Here is a 16,943-nt window from a genome sequence, read left to right on the forward strand (position 1 = left end):
GGACTACAGTGACCAGCATGCCCTGCGTTTCTTGCCCCCTTCCCTTTCAGCCTCCATCGTTCGGGAGGCTCTGCAGACCAGCTGATTGGGAACCGATATGGCAGCGACTCTGGGCAGCGGGGAGCGCTGGACAGAAGGTACCAGGTCCTGGCCGGAGGGTGGGACAGGGCAGGGTCTGGGAGAGATCAGGGATGGGGCTCCTGAAAGCGCCTAAGGGCTGAGATCCTGGACCTGAGGTGAAGGATAGAGGCCTGTGAGAAGATGCTGAGCCTGAGTAGGGTTCCGGATGAGGTAGGGACTGCCCAGGGCAGGAGCCAGGATCCGGAAACCAGGAGCGCGGGCTCAAGCTGAGGACCGGCCTGGAGCCCAGAGTCACTGGTGACGACTTGCTGCCTCCGGCCCCCCATCCCGCCCCGCCCGTGCCCCGCCCGGGGCCTGGGGCGGTCAGGCTCCACCCGCGCCAGGGTGGCCCAGGGGTTAGCGGGGTGATGCGGTCTCTCACACCTTGCTTACCTGGCCTTTATCCTCATCGCCAAAATGGGCGGCGTGACCCTCGGTCTCGGTTTGGTCTTGTCCCTGAAGCCCGCATCAGGACCTATAAGCCGGCCTTTTCCATTCTACAGTCAGGCAAACAGTATTGATCCAATATCTCTTACTTACCCTGCGTTATGCTGGTCCTGCAGCGAGGATTTGACAGAGGTGGGCCCCTGAGCTCGCAGAATTCAGTCCAGTGAGGGAGTTTGACAGGTAAACAGCAAATTACAAAACAGGGCCAATAATCCTGGGCTGCACAGCAAGATCATAGATTTGGGGAGCATATTGACAAAGGCACCCAACACAGCCTGCTTGTCAGAGGAGGCCCCATGGAGAAAGTGTTACATATGTTGACATGCAGGATGTGTTGGAGTTAGCCAGGTGGACTTAGAGGAAGAGTGTTGCAGGCAGAGGGAACAGCATATGCAAAGGCACAGAGAAAAGAGAAGGCATTGCTGATCTAAAAGGAGTTTGGTGTGGCTAGAGCATTGACTACAAAGGTGCATGTGGCGAGAGATGAGGCTGGAGAGGCAGGTTGAGCCCATGATAAGAAATCTGGACAAGGAGGAGTGGATAGTCAGTAAGAGATGTTAATCAGGAGAAGGATGTTTTTAAAGCCTTTCCCAGATCCTCCAGACAGGACGTGAGTACTCTGCCTTCTTTGACTGGATTGCTATGGCCCACTTTACATTCTGCAGGCATTATCATTAATTAAATCCTCTCCCTTTAAACTATAACCTCTTTATAGTCAGGAATAGGTCTTACCTTTAAATCTCCTTGATTTATCTATCCAAGTATCTTGTATATATTACTTCCATAACTGTTAGTTTAAAAGAATTCAACTCATCTCTACTTTAAATCTTAGTGGCAGGAGGCATTGCAAGCAAAAATATTATTTCATGAGCATTGTCACTTCTGACCATGGACCATAGAGAAATAGGCTTCCCCTTGTGCTGCACTAAAGGCAAGGTATTGGGCAGATATCTCTGGAGCCCCTTCAGTGGCTCTGGGTGACTTTCTATTTGCTGACTGACCACTGTAGGTACAGTGGACATTATTATGCTTCACGTTTCTGGCATTATAAGTTTTTCAAGGTTGCCTCTCTATTTTATGTATCGTTTTCTCAAGGAAGATGTTTGTTCAGCTTTGTATGGATGCTTAAAAGTCAGTGTTACATTGTTAGCTGGCCCGCATACTGACCTACTCATGCCTCCATGCAGCCGCCCAGATAGCTAAGGCAGGTAGCAAAGTTGATTTGCAGGTCAGACTGAGGCCTAATGGAAGAGCTATTGCCTTGCAGCTTACATTGATGCAATTAGAAGAAACAAGTACCCAGAAGACAGACCTCCTGAAAGTCATCATCCTTGTGGTTGCTGTAACTGCATGAAGGCACAAAAGGAAAAGAAGTCTGAGAATGAGTGGAATCAGACCCGGCAGGGTGAGGGGAGCACCACTTATACTGAGGAGCAGCTGCTTGGAGTACAAAGGTGAGCCTGTGGTGGGATTAAATGAGCGATTTGATGTGGAGTGCCTGGCACAGACAATGTGCTATGTAAGTATTGACTGCTATTATTATCATTATTATTATTATTATTATTGAAGCATAATAGCTTCTTGGCCTCAGAGGCAAGACTAGGTGGAAGTGGAGTATAAGGGGTAATCTAAGGTAACTGCTATGCTTCCACTGTAAGAGAGGCAGAGAAAACCAGCTAGACATAACCGAGAACTTTACAACATTCTAGCCAACAGCAGCAGAATACACATTTTTCTCAAGTATACATGGAACATTCTCCAGAATAAGACTATATATTAGGTCATAAAATAAACCTCAATAAATTTAAAAGGATTAAAATCATACAGTGTATGTTTTCTTAAATCAACAACAGAAGAAAATTTGGGAAATTCACAAATATGTTAAAACTAAACAACATGTTTCTAAATAACAAGTCACAGAAGAAATCAGAAGGAAAATTAGACACTACTTTCAGATGAATGAAAATGAAAACACAACATACCAAAGCATATGAGAAACAGCTAAAGCAATACATAGAAAGAAATATGTAGCTATAAATGTTTATATTAAAAAAAGAAATCTCAAATCAATAACCTAATCTTCTAGGAAAAGAAGAGCAAACTAAATCCAAGCAAGCAGAATCAAGGAAATAATACAGCATAGAAATAAATGAAATAGCGGCTAGAAAAACAATAGAGAAAATCAACAAAACCAGAAGTTGGTTTCTTGAAAATATCAACAAAATGGACATATCAAGAAATCATTGCCTACTTGCAGGAATATAGAAAAAATAAAATATTAGATGTAAAAATACTTTGAAAGGCATTAAGTTCTCAGTGGGAGGAGGACATTGTTAATGAATCGAATGTTTCATTAATGTGTTCACCAATTTTCTTTTAGGTTTGTTTTGGGGCTCACAGATTGGAGGGAGGATTGGTGTACTACTTTGCAGTTAATTGTACAAAAGGGGCCTTTGTAGACATACATGTTTCTAATGTGTGTTTTTAGGATCAAGAAATGCAGAAATTACTATGAAATTCTGGGAGTTTCGCGAAATGCCAGTGATGAGGAGCTTAAGAAAGCTTACCGAAAACTTGCCCTGAAATTTCACCCCGACAAGAACTGTGCTCCTGGAGCAACAGATGCCTTCAAAGGTCTGATGCTGAACTAATGCTTCATTCTGCCCTTCTTGTGATGTTTGGTCACAGCAAGTTGTTTTCAGTCTCCCCTGTAACTGTTTTCAGATTATGAGACTGACATGCTGCCAACTGCGTCAAGAGGGCAGCCTATGTAATTGTTTTGTAGGGCTACACGCATCGATTTTTTTCCTGCCACATCTCTTGAATAGTGATTACCAGCATAGCTCCCTCCTATCTTCATTCACGTACCTTAATTTCTTTTGGAAAAAATGTTTGGTTTCTCTATAATACCTTTTGGAATGATTCATTCATTGATTCAGCAAATATTTATTGAAGATCCATGTGCCAAGTGCCATGGTGAATAAAACAGACATGTTTCCTCTTGTGGAACTTATAGGCTGGTGGCTGCTTGCAAATAGGGGACTAGACAGCATTCCCAAACTTCTTTGACCATGATACTCTTTGTTCATGAAACCTATGTTTGTATGAAAAAGCTGTGTATAAAGAGCATAAATTATAGTTATAGATCAATTCTTTTTTTTCCATTGGTTTCCATCATACTTTCAGAAATGTTTTCTTTTTGTGTGTGTGAGGAAGACTGGCCCTGAGCTAACATTGGTTGTCAATCTTTTTCTTTGTGCTTGAGGAAGATTGTTGCTTAGCTAACATCTGTGCCAATCTTCCTCTACTTTATATGTGGGACGCCTACCACAGCATGGCTTGCCAAGTGTTGCCTATGTCCGCACCCTGGATCCGACCCAGTGAACCCTGGGCCGCTGAAGCAGAACGTGTGAACTTAACTGCTGTGCCACCGGGCTGGCCCTTGTATTTTTAAAAAAATATATTTTGGACCCAACACACAAGTAAAAACTTACTTACGAGCTTTACCTCCTGAAGTCATTGATTTGGGTAAGGATTATCAATGGATGCTAAAACCACTGGACGGTAGGTTGTTGTTGACCAGGATGTTCACATGATGTCAAAGTATCACCCCACAGAACACTCACTGATTACAAAGGGGAACCATTCTTTTATAATGGAGATATCTAGCTGTCACCCCTTTAACCAAATGATCCAACTTATCATCACCAATACTGGAACAACCCAACATTATATGGTGTAGCACCTAAGTGATATTCTTACCACAATGTTTGACCTTTGTGAGGTCAAACATTCAAATATGGCCCAATGAGGAAACAATCAAAATATGGCCCACTCTTCAAAAAATTCAATGTAATGAAAAACAAAAAAAGGTGAGGGAGACTGTTCTAGATTAAAAGAAACTAAAGAGATGTAAACCCAAATGCAATATGTGACCTTTGCATGGATTCACTGAGTGATGGTGAATTGATGTTAAGTTTCTTAGCTGTAATAATGGTATTATGATCATGTAGGAGAATGTCCGTCTTCTTAGGATATATATGCTGAAATATTTAGGGGCAAAGTGTTATAATACCCGGGGCTTACTTTCAAATGTTCAGCAAAAGAAATGTGTACATATTATATGTACTTATGTATGTATAGAGAGTTGAGGGAAGCAATGTGGCAAAATGCTAACAATTGATAAATCAAGGTAAAGGGTATACATGTGTTTATTATACTATTTTTTTCAACTTTTCTGTAGATTTGAAATTTTTCAAAAAAAAAAGTAAAAACCAATAGATCTGAGAAATTTTTAAAAGTGAACATTTACCTCAGAGGACAGTCTACCCTTGTTGATGTGGCATGGAGAATCTAGTTCTCCCCACAACTTCTACAAGGAAACAGATAACCCACGTTCTCTTTACACCTTCCTGTACAGTTTTTACAGACTAATGCCATTTCTTTGAGAAATATGCCAAATTTCAAGGAATGTGAATGTCTAAGCAACTCTGTTTAGGTTTTTCTGCTTAGCAGTTTTATTGCTGTAAACATTTAATACAATTCACCAGCTAGAAGAATCATAAGAAAATGCTCTTGCCAACTGTGTTTCTGATAGTGCTGACTGAATTAGAAGTAGGGAGTAGGGATGTCTTAAAATATTTTTTTCAAGGTTTCTTTGATTGGTGGTACTAATTGTATGTTTAAATGAAATTGGACAAAGTTTGCACATTTGTGCCTAGGGAAGAAAGGTGATGGTAAGCATATGTAATCTATTCCGTCTTTGATCCCTCACTGAGACATTGGAGATAGATTTCGAAATTTATGAAGACCATTTTCTAAAGGAAGCTGAAACAAGACTGTGATAAGTAAGGACTTTGCTTTTAGCCAAGCAGAAGGATTTTTTACTGATTATTCTATTCAGGAGATTGTTTCTGACTTCAAGTTAAAACCACTACTTATGTATGAACCATTTCCAACCATAAACTATTGCTCTCAAGTGAAATAAGAACACTTTTTTTTCTTTTCTTTCTTTCTTTCTTTTTTTTTTTTTTTTTTTGCTGGGGAAGATTTGCCTTCAGCTAACATCTGTTGCCAATCTTCCCTCTTTTTTTGGGGGGGGGGGAAGATTAGCCCTGAGCCAACTACTGCCAATCCTCCTCTTTTTGCTGAGGAAGACTGGCCCTGAGCTAACATCCATGCCCATCTTCTTCTACTTTATACATGGGACGCCTACCACAGCATGGCTTTTGCTAAGCAGTGCCATGTCTGCACCCGGGATCCAAACCGGCGAACCCCGGGCCGCCGAGAAGCGGAATGTGCGAACTTAACTGCTGTGCCACCGGGCCAGCCCATTATCTTCCTCTTTTTGCTTGAGGAAGATTTGCCTTGAGCTAACACCTGTGGCAGTCTTCCTCTATTTTGTATGTGGGTCGCTGCCACAGCATGACCATGGAGAAGTAGTGTAGGTCCATGCCTGGGAACTGAACCCAGGCCACCAAAGCAGAGCACACTGAACTTAACCACTAAGCCATGGGGCCAGCCCCAAGAACACATTGTTGATGAATGAGCACAGGTGTTCTTAGTTCATCTTGAATCCAGTGGTGTTTCTGGCTTGTCAAACTAGATCATGGAAAATTTCAAGGGCAGGTGGTTGGGTAAACTTTCTAGGCCCAAGCACCTCTCCTTGGGCCCCTGTGAAGTTACCCAGCATTGATGAACTGAGGGCTCTTCATTGCTGCTACTCTGATCACCCTCAGCTACAGCAAAGACTGTGTACTCAGGTGCTTTTTGGTTTGGGTTGCAGCAATAGGAAATGCCTTTGCAGTCCTGAGCAATCCTGATAAGAGACTCCGCTATGATGAATATGGAGATGAACAGGTGACTTTCACTGCCCCTCGAGCCAGACCTCATAGTTATTACAGAGACTTCGAAGCTGACATCACTCCAGAAGAGCTATTCAACGTCTTCTTTGGAGGACATTTTCCTACAGGTTAGTATCCCAAAATTATTGTTTAAAAATTTTTAACAAGATCCTGTTTGAGGATCTGAATAGAGGGACCATGGTATGGTGGAAACAGCAAGAATTTGGAATCAGATGAGCTGAGGTTTGAGGCAAGTCTTCAGCCTCCAGCTGGGCATGATTTTGACCAAATCACTTAGTATTTCTGATCCCGTTTCCTCACCCGAAGAATGGGGCTGATAATACCTACCTCACAGGGCTGCTATGAGGATTGGATATTTTTAAGTACTTTATAAATAAATAGCAGAATGCCTATTATTATCATTATTGCAAAATAGCAGTTTTATAAAGATAAAAGTTAGGAAAGTATCCCCAGAGAGTTGGAAGTTGGGATAATTAAATTCCCAGGAAGTAAACTGAATTTTATGAGTTACTAATAAAGATACTAGTGACGTAATCGGATATTGGGCAAGGAAGCAGCATGAGCCTGTCAGACAGAATTCATGGCTCAAATGCTCCTTTACCGGCCTTTTAGGGTTCTCTCACTCACTAGTTACAAAAGACTATTTAAATAAAGGCAGGAGAGCTAAGCACATTGCATTTCCATCTGGTTCACTTGGCTTACCTACTGTCTTATTTTCCTACTTGGTAAAATGGGATAATTCTCTACCCTCAGAGAATCTATTCGGGAGCAAGGACCTTGGAAAAGGCAAGGAAGGAGTGTTTGCTATCTCATACTAAGTATTTGCTTTTCTTTCTTTTCCAGGAAATATTCATATGTTTTCAAACGTGACAGATGACACCCACTATTACCACCGGCGGCACCGACACGAGAGGATGCAGACACAGAAGGAAGAGGAGGAAGATAAACCTCAGGTACCCAGGGAGGACAGGAGAACTGCTGCTCATAAACACTCGTACTGAGCTGACCTATGTGGCGTATGATCAGGTTTTAGAAGTTCAACTTGAGATATGTTGCTAAAATGTGCTTTAGGAAAACAGAGGCTGGTAAGAAGAGCTGGATAATTGACCCAAATAGGCCAGAATGGTACCCCCTTCCCCACCCATTCTTTCGTTGCTCTCAGGGGCTTCCAGTTCCTTTGTGGGGCTGTCTTGACCAAGGTTTTCTTGACTGCAGAAAATAGGAACTCCTTTGAAAATATTCAGAACTAACAGGGGTTTAAGGGATCAAGGGAGTCTCACGAAGCTTAAGGGCAGGAAGCACAACTGGGTCTCATGACAGATGGGAACCAGGAACTGGGGTGCTGTCAGGTACCCATGCAGTTGTGCTCTCCATGACTCCTTGGGGCCAGATTGTCTCCAATTTTCCTGCCTCTCTGCGTCTGCTTCATTCGTTCTAAGCAGCCTGGCTTGTCCTACTTCCCCTTGCAAATGGCAAGTCCTTAGTGCCTAAGAGTATGTATCCTTTCTTCAAGTGACTGCCTAGCAGTGAACGGTGATGAATCTCAATCCCAAATTCCTAAGAGGGAGCATGTGATTATCCCTGCTAGGGTTAGATGTCCCCTGGTCCATTCAGCTGTGGCCAAGGAAACAGAGTTGCATAATATTAACCTGGCCCAGTAAGAGCCACAGTCTGGGCAGACTCACCCACAGATGTCTGCTTCACTGGTCTTAGAAAAGGAGGCTGCAGGAGAATTACTGGGTGTCAGCCCAGGTTGTGGGTGGGCCTCCTTCAGCCTTCACAGCAGAGAGAACAAGAATTGTTTGGTACCTCTCACCGGAAAGTACAGCCTTCCCAGAAAAACCTTGGGCTTTGTGCAATGAATTGGTAATTCGTATTTTCTTTGGGGAAACTATCCTATTTTCAATAAGTTTTATACTGATGAAGAACACCTACACTAAATATTTTTTTCTTTTTCAGACTACGTATTCTGCATTCATTCAGTTACTTCCAGTTCTGGTGATTGTGATTATATCTGTCATTACTCAGCTGCTAGCTTCTAATCCCCCATATAGTCTATTCTATAAATCGTAAGTCAAATATTTATAAATCTTTCTTAACAATAGTCTGGAAGGTGAAAGACTTGAAGGTTTTGCTGGTACATAACCAACATTTCATTTCACATTTCATTGTAGAAAACACTGATTTGGTGTTTTAAGGAACAGCTGGATAGTAACAGTGCAGAGACTCAAAAATACTGTAGGCAGTTTCCAGTGCTCTCAGGAGATGGATTGTTTTGTTCTACAGCGACATCATCCGGGTCAGCCGCAGAACAGCAACAACTGGTTTCTGAAGGATTAATAGAATAACTCCAGGTTCAGATTATATCCTTATCACACCATGTTAGAGTTAGAAAGGACCCTATTGATCTTGTGATAGGATCCCTGGACCCTGTGCTTCTGAGAACATAGTACCTGAGATCTGGTGATTATTTTCAATTTAAGAAATTGCAAGAATAGGACATTTTATTCATGGTAAGGCTACATAGTCAAACCATAGTCTCACATTTCTTTGCTTTTACTGAAAATGTAGACATTCATTATAATGTTTGTATTACATGCAAATTATGAGCTCTGATAAGAATTTTTTTATTTCTTCAATTAATTATTTCAATTAATTCAGTTCTCAAAGTTTGGTCTCCAGACCAGCATCATCAGCATCAACTGGCAAGATGTTAGAAATGCAAACTCTTGGGGCCAGCCGGTGACTTAGTGGTTAAGTTCACACTCTCTGCTTTGGCGGCCTGGGGTTCTCAGGTTCAAATCCTGGATGTGGACATAGACACCACTCATCAAGCCATGCTGTGGCAGCATCCCACATACAAAATAGAGGAAGATTGGCACAGATGTTAGCTCAGGGCCAATCTTCCTCACCAAAAAATAAAAAGAAAGAAAGAAAGAAAGAAAAGAAAAAGAAATGCAAACTCTTAGGCCTCTACTGAATCAGAAATTCAGGGTGAGAATCTGCAATCTGAGTTTTCACAAGCCCTCCAGATAACTCTGGTCCATATTAAAGTTTGAGAATCACTAGATTAATTATTTTTTTAATTAATAATGAGAAATAAGTCATTACTCATTGCTCTAGTTTAGTCTACAAAAACCTTACAAAATGTGGAATCCATGACGCAATACATAACAGGAAGTTTTTGTTGGTGATCATGTGGAGTGAAGACTATCATTCTGGATCAATATCTTCATTTTACAGAGAGGAAAGTTGAGACTCAAAGGGAGGTTATTACTCTCGGATCACACTGACCTGATTCCCTCTATTTCCTGACTTCCTGTATTCTCCATATGCTACAGCTACCTCCTTTCTTGTCAGGCCAGTGGGGCTGGCAGGAACCTGCCCTGCTAACACCTTCCCAAAGGCAGATGGGAGCAGTCATGGCCTGAGCTCTTAGACATTCAGCAAGATTCCTAAGTTAAGAGATCAAAGGAAAAGGCTGAGAAGACTCAAATATAACTCATTTAAATGGAATTTGTCCAGTTTGAACAAAATCAGCTTGGATTTTGCACATTATTGTCACATTGTTTTAACTTGAATTTGTACTCCTTTCTATACTTCCTTATGGTTAGAATTTAGTTAACCCAGACCTGTTAATGTTTCTGAGCACCAGATACCATTGGATATCCTAGACTCACAGAGAGCCCAAGAAGTATCATGGAAATCTTTTGGCTGAGTTTTTTGCACTTCTCACTTAGCAGCTATGTGTGAAGTACTTTTTGTCATGTCCTAAAATTGGTGCTAAATTGGTGTAAGCTATCTGGTTATTTGTAAGTAGTTTACTATAACAATCACTTCATCCAACCAACATCTGCCAATAGCCTACTCTGTGCCAGGTACCATGCTAGGTCCTACACAATATACAAATTGTTTTTTTAAGCATTCAGCATTCTACTTTTAGCATAGAAAGAAATATAAAAGACGTGACTCCTTTAAGAGAATAAAGTAAATATATTGAAGCTGAATCCACAGTATTTACATGCTCACGTAATAGTGATAATGATGACATTACACTTATACTTTGCTAGGGAAATAATAAATGTTGCGTGTATTAGAAGCTGATATCTGCACCTGCCCTCTGGAGAGGTGATTGTGATAATGATGTCTGTGAAGCCAGTGCTAAGAGTGATATTGCCGAATATAAAAAGCGTACCAGAGCCTCTCTCTCTCTCTCCTTGTTTTAGGACCTTGGGCTATACCATTTCTAGAGAAACCCAGAACCTGCAGGTGCCTTACTTTGTGGATAAAAACTTTGACAAGGCCTACAGGGGAGCATCTCTGCGTGACCTGGAGAAGACGATAGAGAAGGATTACATTGATTACATCCAGACGAGTTGTTGGAAGGAGAAACAACAAAGTAAGATGCTCTAAAAGGGGCTTTAGCTGGTAGCCATCCTTCCAACCTAAGGCATCCCCGCTTCCTGATCCCTCCTCTCTCCTTGTTTGAGTCGCACATGTTCATGTGAACAGAGACAGGACAGAGGCCCTTCAGGATACTACAAAAAAGGGGAAGTTTATTGACAGGATACACGTAGCCAAGACTTAGAAATCTTAGGAACTTAGGCAGCACTAGTTGCCCATTTGTCTGTCTGTCTCTGAGCCTCTATCTCTCTCTGCCTATCTGCCTCTCTCCTCTCTGCCAACTGCCTTCCTTTGCTTCTTCAAGCTCTCCTTCATAACTTTGTTTTGCTATGGTTTATTTTGATTTCTACTCTCCTAGTTGCTCTCCCAACTTCCCCACTCCATGAGCCATTGGCCCCTTTGTACATCACAAGCCTCCTCTTTAAGTTGTAGCTTGTTTGGTCTACAGTTTCTTAACTCCACATTCCCTAGAGGGAAATCTGATTGATCCAGCCTAACTTTTTGAGCCAGACCGAAGGTTCATAGATTGTTGGTATTCAGTTAGGTGCCCCCTTTCCTCATCTCCAGTCGCGTGTGGCCACACAGAACAAAAGTGACCCTCCCTAGGTCTGTGCCTTCGCTAAGGGTGGATGTGAGCAGGCCTTTCACTCTATTTCCCTCTCTGGAGACAAGGCAGGTGACAGTGTCTGCCACTTGGCTTACAACTCCAGTGCGTGTTAATGGGGAATGTGGTAGCAAGGGTGGCCCTGTCTCTCAGCCAACAAGTTCTCTTTTGATCCTACTTGAATTCCACACACATGCACACCACCATTAGCAACTATCTTATAAAACATGGCTTTGGTTAATTTTTAAAGAGCAAACGCTAACTCATTTTTTAAACCTTATTACTGGGTACTATTAAACATTTAACAGTGTCTGGTAAAATTAGCTCTTCAGTCACAGTGCTGCTAAGCCCTTGCTGACCCATCACGCATCCCAACTCCACCCCCAAGGTAATCTCTCCTTCCTCTGTGTCCTTAGAGCACTTGGTTCATCCTGCTAACACAGTACTGCTCTCACAGTGTTAGTGTTCTGTAGGTAGATGTCAGTCTCCCTGCTGGACTGTGGGCTTTCTGAGGACAAGGATCATGTCTTATTAATTTTGTGTCCAAGGCCCCTGGCACAGTCTTTGCTTCAGAACAGGTGCTCAACAAATGTCTTTTGAAGAGAGGATTCTCAGGACTGGAAAACAATGAAAATGCTGAGGATTAAGAATCCCAGAGCAGGGTTAGTGTCCTAACCCTAGCCCTTAGGAACCTTGTCTCTGCCCTCTACTTTTATAGGGCAAAGCCCAGCTGAACTCTCAGGTGCATCACAACTTGGTGGATAATGCCTCTGGGATATAAGGGGGAATTAAGTAGGAGGAAGAAGTTCCTTTTTTATCGGAAAAACTGAGGAGTCAGGAAGTACCCTATATCATTTTAAACTAAGTTTTCCAAGTTTCAAAAAATCAGGAAAGAATTTTGGAGCAAGATAAAGGCCTTAGAATAAAAAGCAGTATATATGTGGGTCCAAATCAGGTGAAGGCCACAGTGTGTACCCTGAAAGTCCCCACTGTTTTGGGCTCTGAGAGGGATTTTAATTTGTTGCTTTTTGCAAGAACTGGATGAAAATCTGCATTTCACCTTCTTCAAACACACACACACACACACACACACACACACCCAGCTGGAACTATCCAAAGAGTTCATGGTAAGGATTACACCTAAATTGGCTTCTAGGCTTTCGTCCCCATCCCCATGAGGCCTAGTTTCAGGGCTTTGGCACTCTCCAGGTATAAATTAAAATCCAGTGGGTAAGCATGATACGTGTACCCACCAGTTCCAACTGGGGGGTTATCAGCATACACCCCTTAAAAATCTATTTCTGGCGTTTAAGGAGGGTGGCTGTCCGGAGCCTCCACACAACCCAAGTGCCATTTGAGAACAAGCAGCATCTGCCCTCCGGATCCAGCAGCAAGTGCAGCCAACAAGGTTAAATTTAGCAGTTGGAGGTTGTAAAAATAAACCCACTTGAGAACAAAGTTCACTCTTGGCAAAATACCAAATGGAAACTGTTTTTAGCAAAGTTAGCCATTGTCTTTTAAAATCTTTTGTTCATTTCTTTTCTCTACTCTACCTTAGAATGCTTAATCCAAATGAACTTCTGTAATCCTAAACTATGAACACTAACTGCCCTGTTTACTCCTTCACAGCTACATCTAGATAATAAACGTGATGCCAGGGGAAGTGGCCAGGCCACTGGGCTGGGATGGACAAAAGTAACAGGCAGGAACTGCCTCCTGGCCTGGCTGAGCTGAGCTGAGATCCTGACCCTGCCAGGCAGGGGAGCACTTTTTTCCATGTCCTGGAGCAGGGTAGCAGAGTGGGTAGAAGCTTAAGCTTTGAAATGGGGATAAAATGAACTTCCTCTTAGAGAGGTTGTATGGATTATAGAAGATGGTATGGGTATAATGCTTAGCATGGTGTCTGGCACATAGTAAGTGCCTGGTTCTTGATGGAGTCCAGGCCTTACTTGGCCTTGCTAAACTGGATGCAGTACTGTCTCATGGGGCTGAATCATGAGGGTTGTCAGGATCTATAGGGGTCTTCCAGCTGTCAAGACTCCAATCTGAGATCTTGTGCAGAGTGTTCTTGGGAGAAAGTCTGGGACTTGCTTCTCTTGGCAACTTGCCTGAGTCAGTTTACCTTGCCGGCCCAATGCTCTGTCCATCTACTACACTGGCATTCAGAGGTAGGGAAACATTTTACAAAGAAGAAAAGATGGTCTCTTGATCCTGCCCTTCCCAAACATTATTTTTTTTTAACTTAGAAGTTATTGAATATTAACAGAACTTATCAAAAGTAACATACTCATTGAGATGACCTTTTGCTCACTGTAGGGCGAAAGGATTCACTGGCAATTTGGAGAGAAGTTTGTCTAAGCATGGTAGTGGGGATGCGGGACATGGTTCCTTGAAACACTGACCTTGTGCAAAGTCATTGCTCTGGAGCAGGAGTCTCAATCTCTGGAGCACTAATACCTGGTTTCAGTGAACTTTATGAAAAGCAATGTGATGTTTTGAGAAAAGCATTCATATATGTGCATTTATCTTTCATCAGCTTATTCCAGTGGTCTTCAGTGTAGAAGATAGTAAGAATCATTAGCCCTTAATGTTTTCTGGAATGAGATTTCAGGCAATGAGTCATTTAGGTAAGCCCATTAAACAAAAAACCTAAGGAAAAGCAAAGCCACAGAATCTGTTCCATATAACTGTGGGTATAACTGTGACTCCAGAGGACCAAAGGCATAAACTGATTTTGTAGAGGCCCCCTGAACGGGTTTCCCACATGCCAGAGAAATGGAGTTAGTGCTGAGTTCTGGGCAGGACCCAGGAGCACAGGGCTTTCATTTGGGTGCAGCACATGATCCTCCATGAAGCTTTGTCACCTGCAAGGGTGACTGTGCCAAGGCAAGCTCTGGCTAGCAGGCCCTGCAGGGACCCGCGCCACAGGGTGAGAGCACATTGTTCTGGAGCCTGGGAGACCCGTTGCTTGCCAAGCAACTGCTGAGCTAGGGCCCCGGCTCTGAGCCCCATTGTAGAGGGAAGGTTTTCGTGCATACCCACTGCTCGCCCTGGAGTCCTACACTTCATCTTCACTTTGGGCCTTACTTGGTAAATAGAATTGTTGTGAGCAGAAATGCCAGACAGTGTTTTGTGTTGATAGAAACTTATTCAGAAACCAGTGCCCACTCTTCCCCTGGGCTAAGTATAATTCCTGTTCCCAGGCAGTTTGCTGATTAATCAGACAGGGGCCTCTCGTTCCACCAAGAAAAACAAAATCTGTCAGCAAGATGATTAAGAATGGAAAGACATATTTCAAAATGATTAAAATAGCATTTTCACAAGAAAGGTCCTTTAAACATTGAGTAGCTGCCTGTTGTTGGAAGATTTCAGAAGCCATTCAGCCCATCCAAGCATGCCACCCTGTTAATACACAACACATCTCTGGAGGTGCTTTTCAGGCATTCCCTCCTGAGAATGTCTCTGAAAATTTACAAAAGAATAAAAAATAAAGGCAGCCAAACCACTGTTGAGTCAGAGAAGACAGCAGAGATTATATTCTGGTTAAAAATAGAATGACCTTCTCCACCATGAAGAGAAAATGAAATTCATTTAGTCAAGGAGACAAAGGTCACCGGATCGAGATGATTTCACTTTTAAAAGAGCCCAGCTGCCTTTGGCCTTTGAGTTAGGGACCCCACATGTGGTGAGGGAATGAAGAAAGCCACCAGCAACCTGGCCTTCTATAGAAGGCATACGCAACGGAGGAGGCTCTGTGTCAGTTAGCATGTATGAGTTATGATCCCGCCACGCAGGGGAAAGCATGAAGCAGCTGTCTTTGTTTCAGATGACAGGGACAGGCGATTGGACTCCATTCTCTCCCAACTGCCATCTGAATCCCATTCGCAGGAAGACCGTGAAACAGTCAGTCTCCTCTTACTGCACACGTGCAGGTTTCCTAAGTCTGGTGCCAAATGTTCTATTGATAAGAGCTAAGTGCAGTGCTTTTATAATAGAGCACAGATACTGCAGGACTCCGGGATCACAGGTGTCTTTTAATCCTCAGCACCTGGTGTAGTGTAGCTGCCTGATACTCTTGAATAAATGAGTGTTTCTTAATTTAATTGAAAGAAAAAGCATTAAATAAGTTAAGAGGAGCTTTGATTCCAGAAATATTGAAATGAAACAAAGAAGCTCAACTCTCTTGATGAATTGGTTACCTGTTTTATCTTTCAGAGTCGGAGTTGACAAATTTGGCAGGATTATACAGAGATGAACGATTGAGACAGAAAGCAGAGTCGCTGAAACTTGAAAACTGTGAAAAACTTTCCAAACTTATTGGCCTGCGCAGAGGTGGCTGAGAGGATGATAGTCCGGCGCAGGGTTGGGGTTTTGCTACTTGTTACTATTTATGTTCCTAATTCCATTTTATAATACAAAATTAGGAAATTATTAACATTTTACAATTTGCTAATGTTGTTTGGTGGGCAGAGTTGTAGGCGCTAGAGCATGGAGCCAGACTTGTCATCAGAGAATCCTTCCTAGGGATTGGCTCCAAGGGCCAGGAACAGTTCATCTAAATTGAATTAATGGCAAAGCATTTGATTCAGCGCCCCCTGTTCCTTGCCCACCCTGCCTCTAGGAATGTAGTTCAGGGCATCCCAGAGCAGATTCATGTTTTCTTCCTTCTTCCCTTCTTCAGGAATGTTTCAATACCCAGTCATTCCTAGGCATAGCCAAAGCAGCTTAATATTAGTTGTTTACAATGTGCAGCAAGAATTATACCTCTCCCTTATTAGAGTCCTCATCTCCCCTAGAATCCAGCCTTTGAAACCTGCTCCTACGCAGCTTTCCATTTTCTAAGGGGAAGATGGAGAAATGTAAACTGTTGTAGTCAGTAGTTTTCTATTTGCCTAATCTCTATTCAGAGTTACTAGCACTAGCACACAGCCTGTTTTGAGTTTCTTTTACTTCCTTAACCCTCTCTCTTATAAAAGGTCCAGAAATTAAAAGCTATTGAGTGAAACAGTTCAATGGACAACTCAACAGCAGGAAGCAGGGGCCAGGGGTGAAGATGAAATGCAAGACTGAACCTCAGTACAGGTTCCCCTGTCCATCATAGATACCAGAGAATGTCCTTTTTGTCATTTCCCCTTGCCGCATCACACTTAAGCTGAGTCCCTACACCCCACAGAGGTACAGTGGTCAGACCTACAAGGAGGCATTGCCAGCCAACCAGGCTGTTTGCTCAAGCCTAGGGATAGAAGGGAAAGACTCTTTACATGGCTATGGGGGTCTGGCGTTGGCCCCAGCAGTCACTTTGTCTAACCCAGTGCCCTGTAGTTTGTGATATGAGATGCTTTTTCACATAGTCAACATTTATTGAGTGCCTAGTATGAAGCAGGGATTCTCACATATATTTTCTTTTCTTTTTTTTTTTTAAAGATTGGCACCTGAGCTAACAACTGTTGCCAATCTTTTTTTTTCTGCTTTATCTCCCCAAAATCCCCGTATATAGTTGTATA

At 42.6% G+C, this 16,943-nt stretch overlaps 1 protein-coding gene across 1 annotated transcript; it reads left to right on the plus strand.

Moving 5' to 3' along the window:
- On the plus strand, positions 1 to 16,895 carry DNAJC18 (DnaJ heat shock protein family (Hsp40) member C18). Its single transcript, XM_046668382.1, has 8 exons — positions 1 to 137; positions 1,835 to 2,021; positions 3,056 to 3,201; positions 6,353 to 6,538; positions 7,275 to 7,384; positions 8,391 to 8,500; positions 10,658 to 10,830; positions 15,655 to 16,895. The coding sequence occupies exons 1-8, from the start codon at positions 98 to 100 to the stop codon at positions 15,777 to 15,779; spliced, it is 1,077 nt and encodes a 358-aa protein (XP_046524338.1). The 5' UTR covers positions 1 to 97; the 3' UTR covers positions 15,780 to 16,895.
- Positions 16,896 to 16,943: the final 48 nt, after the last annotated feature.

The sequence above is a fragment of the Equus quagga genome, chromosome 7 (assembly GCF_021613505.1).
Source record: "Equus quagga isolate Etosha38 chromosome 7, UCLA_HA_Equagga_1.0, whole genome shotgun sequence".
Classification (NCBI taxonomy): Eukaryota; Metazoa; Chordata; class Mammalia; order Perissodactyla; family Equidae; genus Equus; species Equus quagga.

Coding starts and splice junctions, on each gene's coding strand:
- DNAJC18 (XM_046668382.1), top strand. CDS start 98: ATGGCAGCGACTCTGGGCAGCGGGGAGCGCTGGACAGAAG. Junction 138..1,834: donor CGGGGAGCGCTGGACAGAAG/GTACCAGGTCCT, acceptor ATTGCCTTGCAG/CTTACATTGATGCAATTAGA. Junction 3,202..6,352: donor AGCAACAGATGCCTTCAAAG/GTCTGATGCTGA, acceptor TTTGGGTTGCAG/CAATAGGAAATGCCTTTGCA.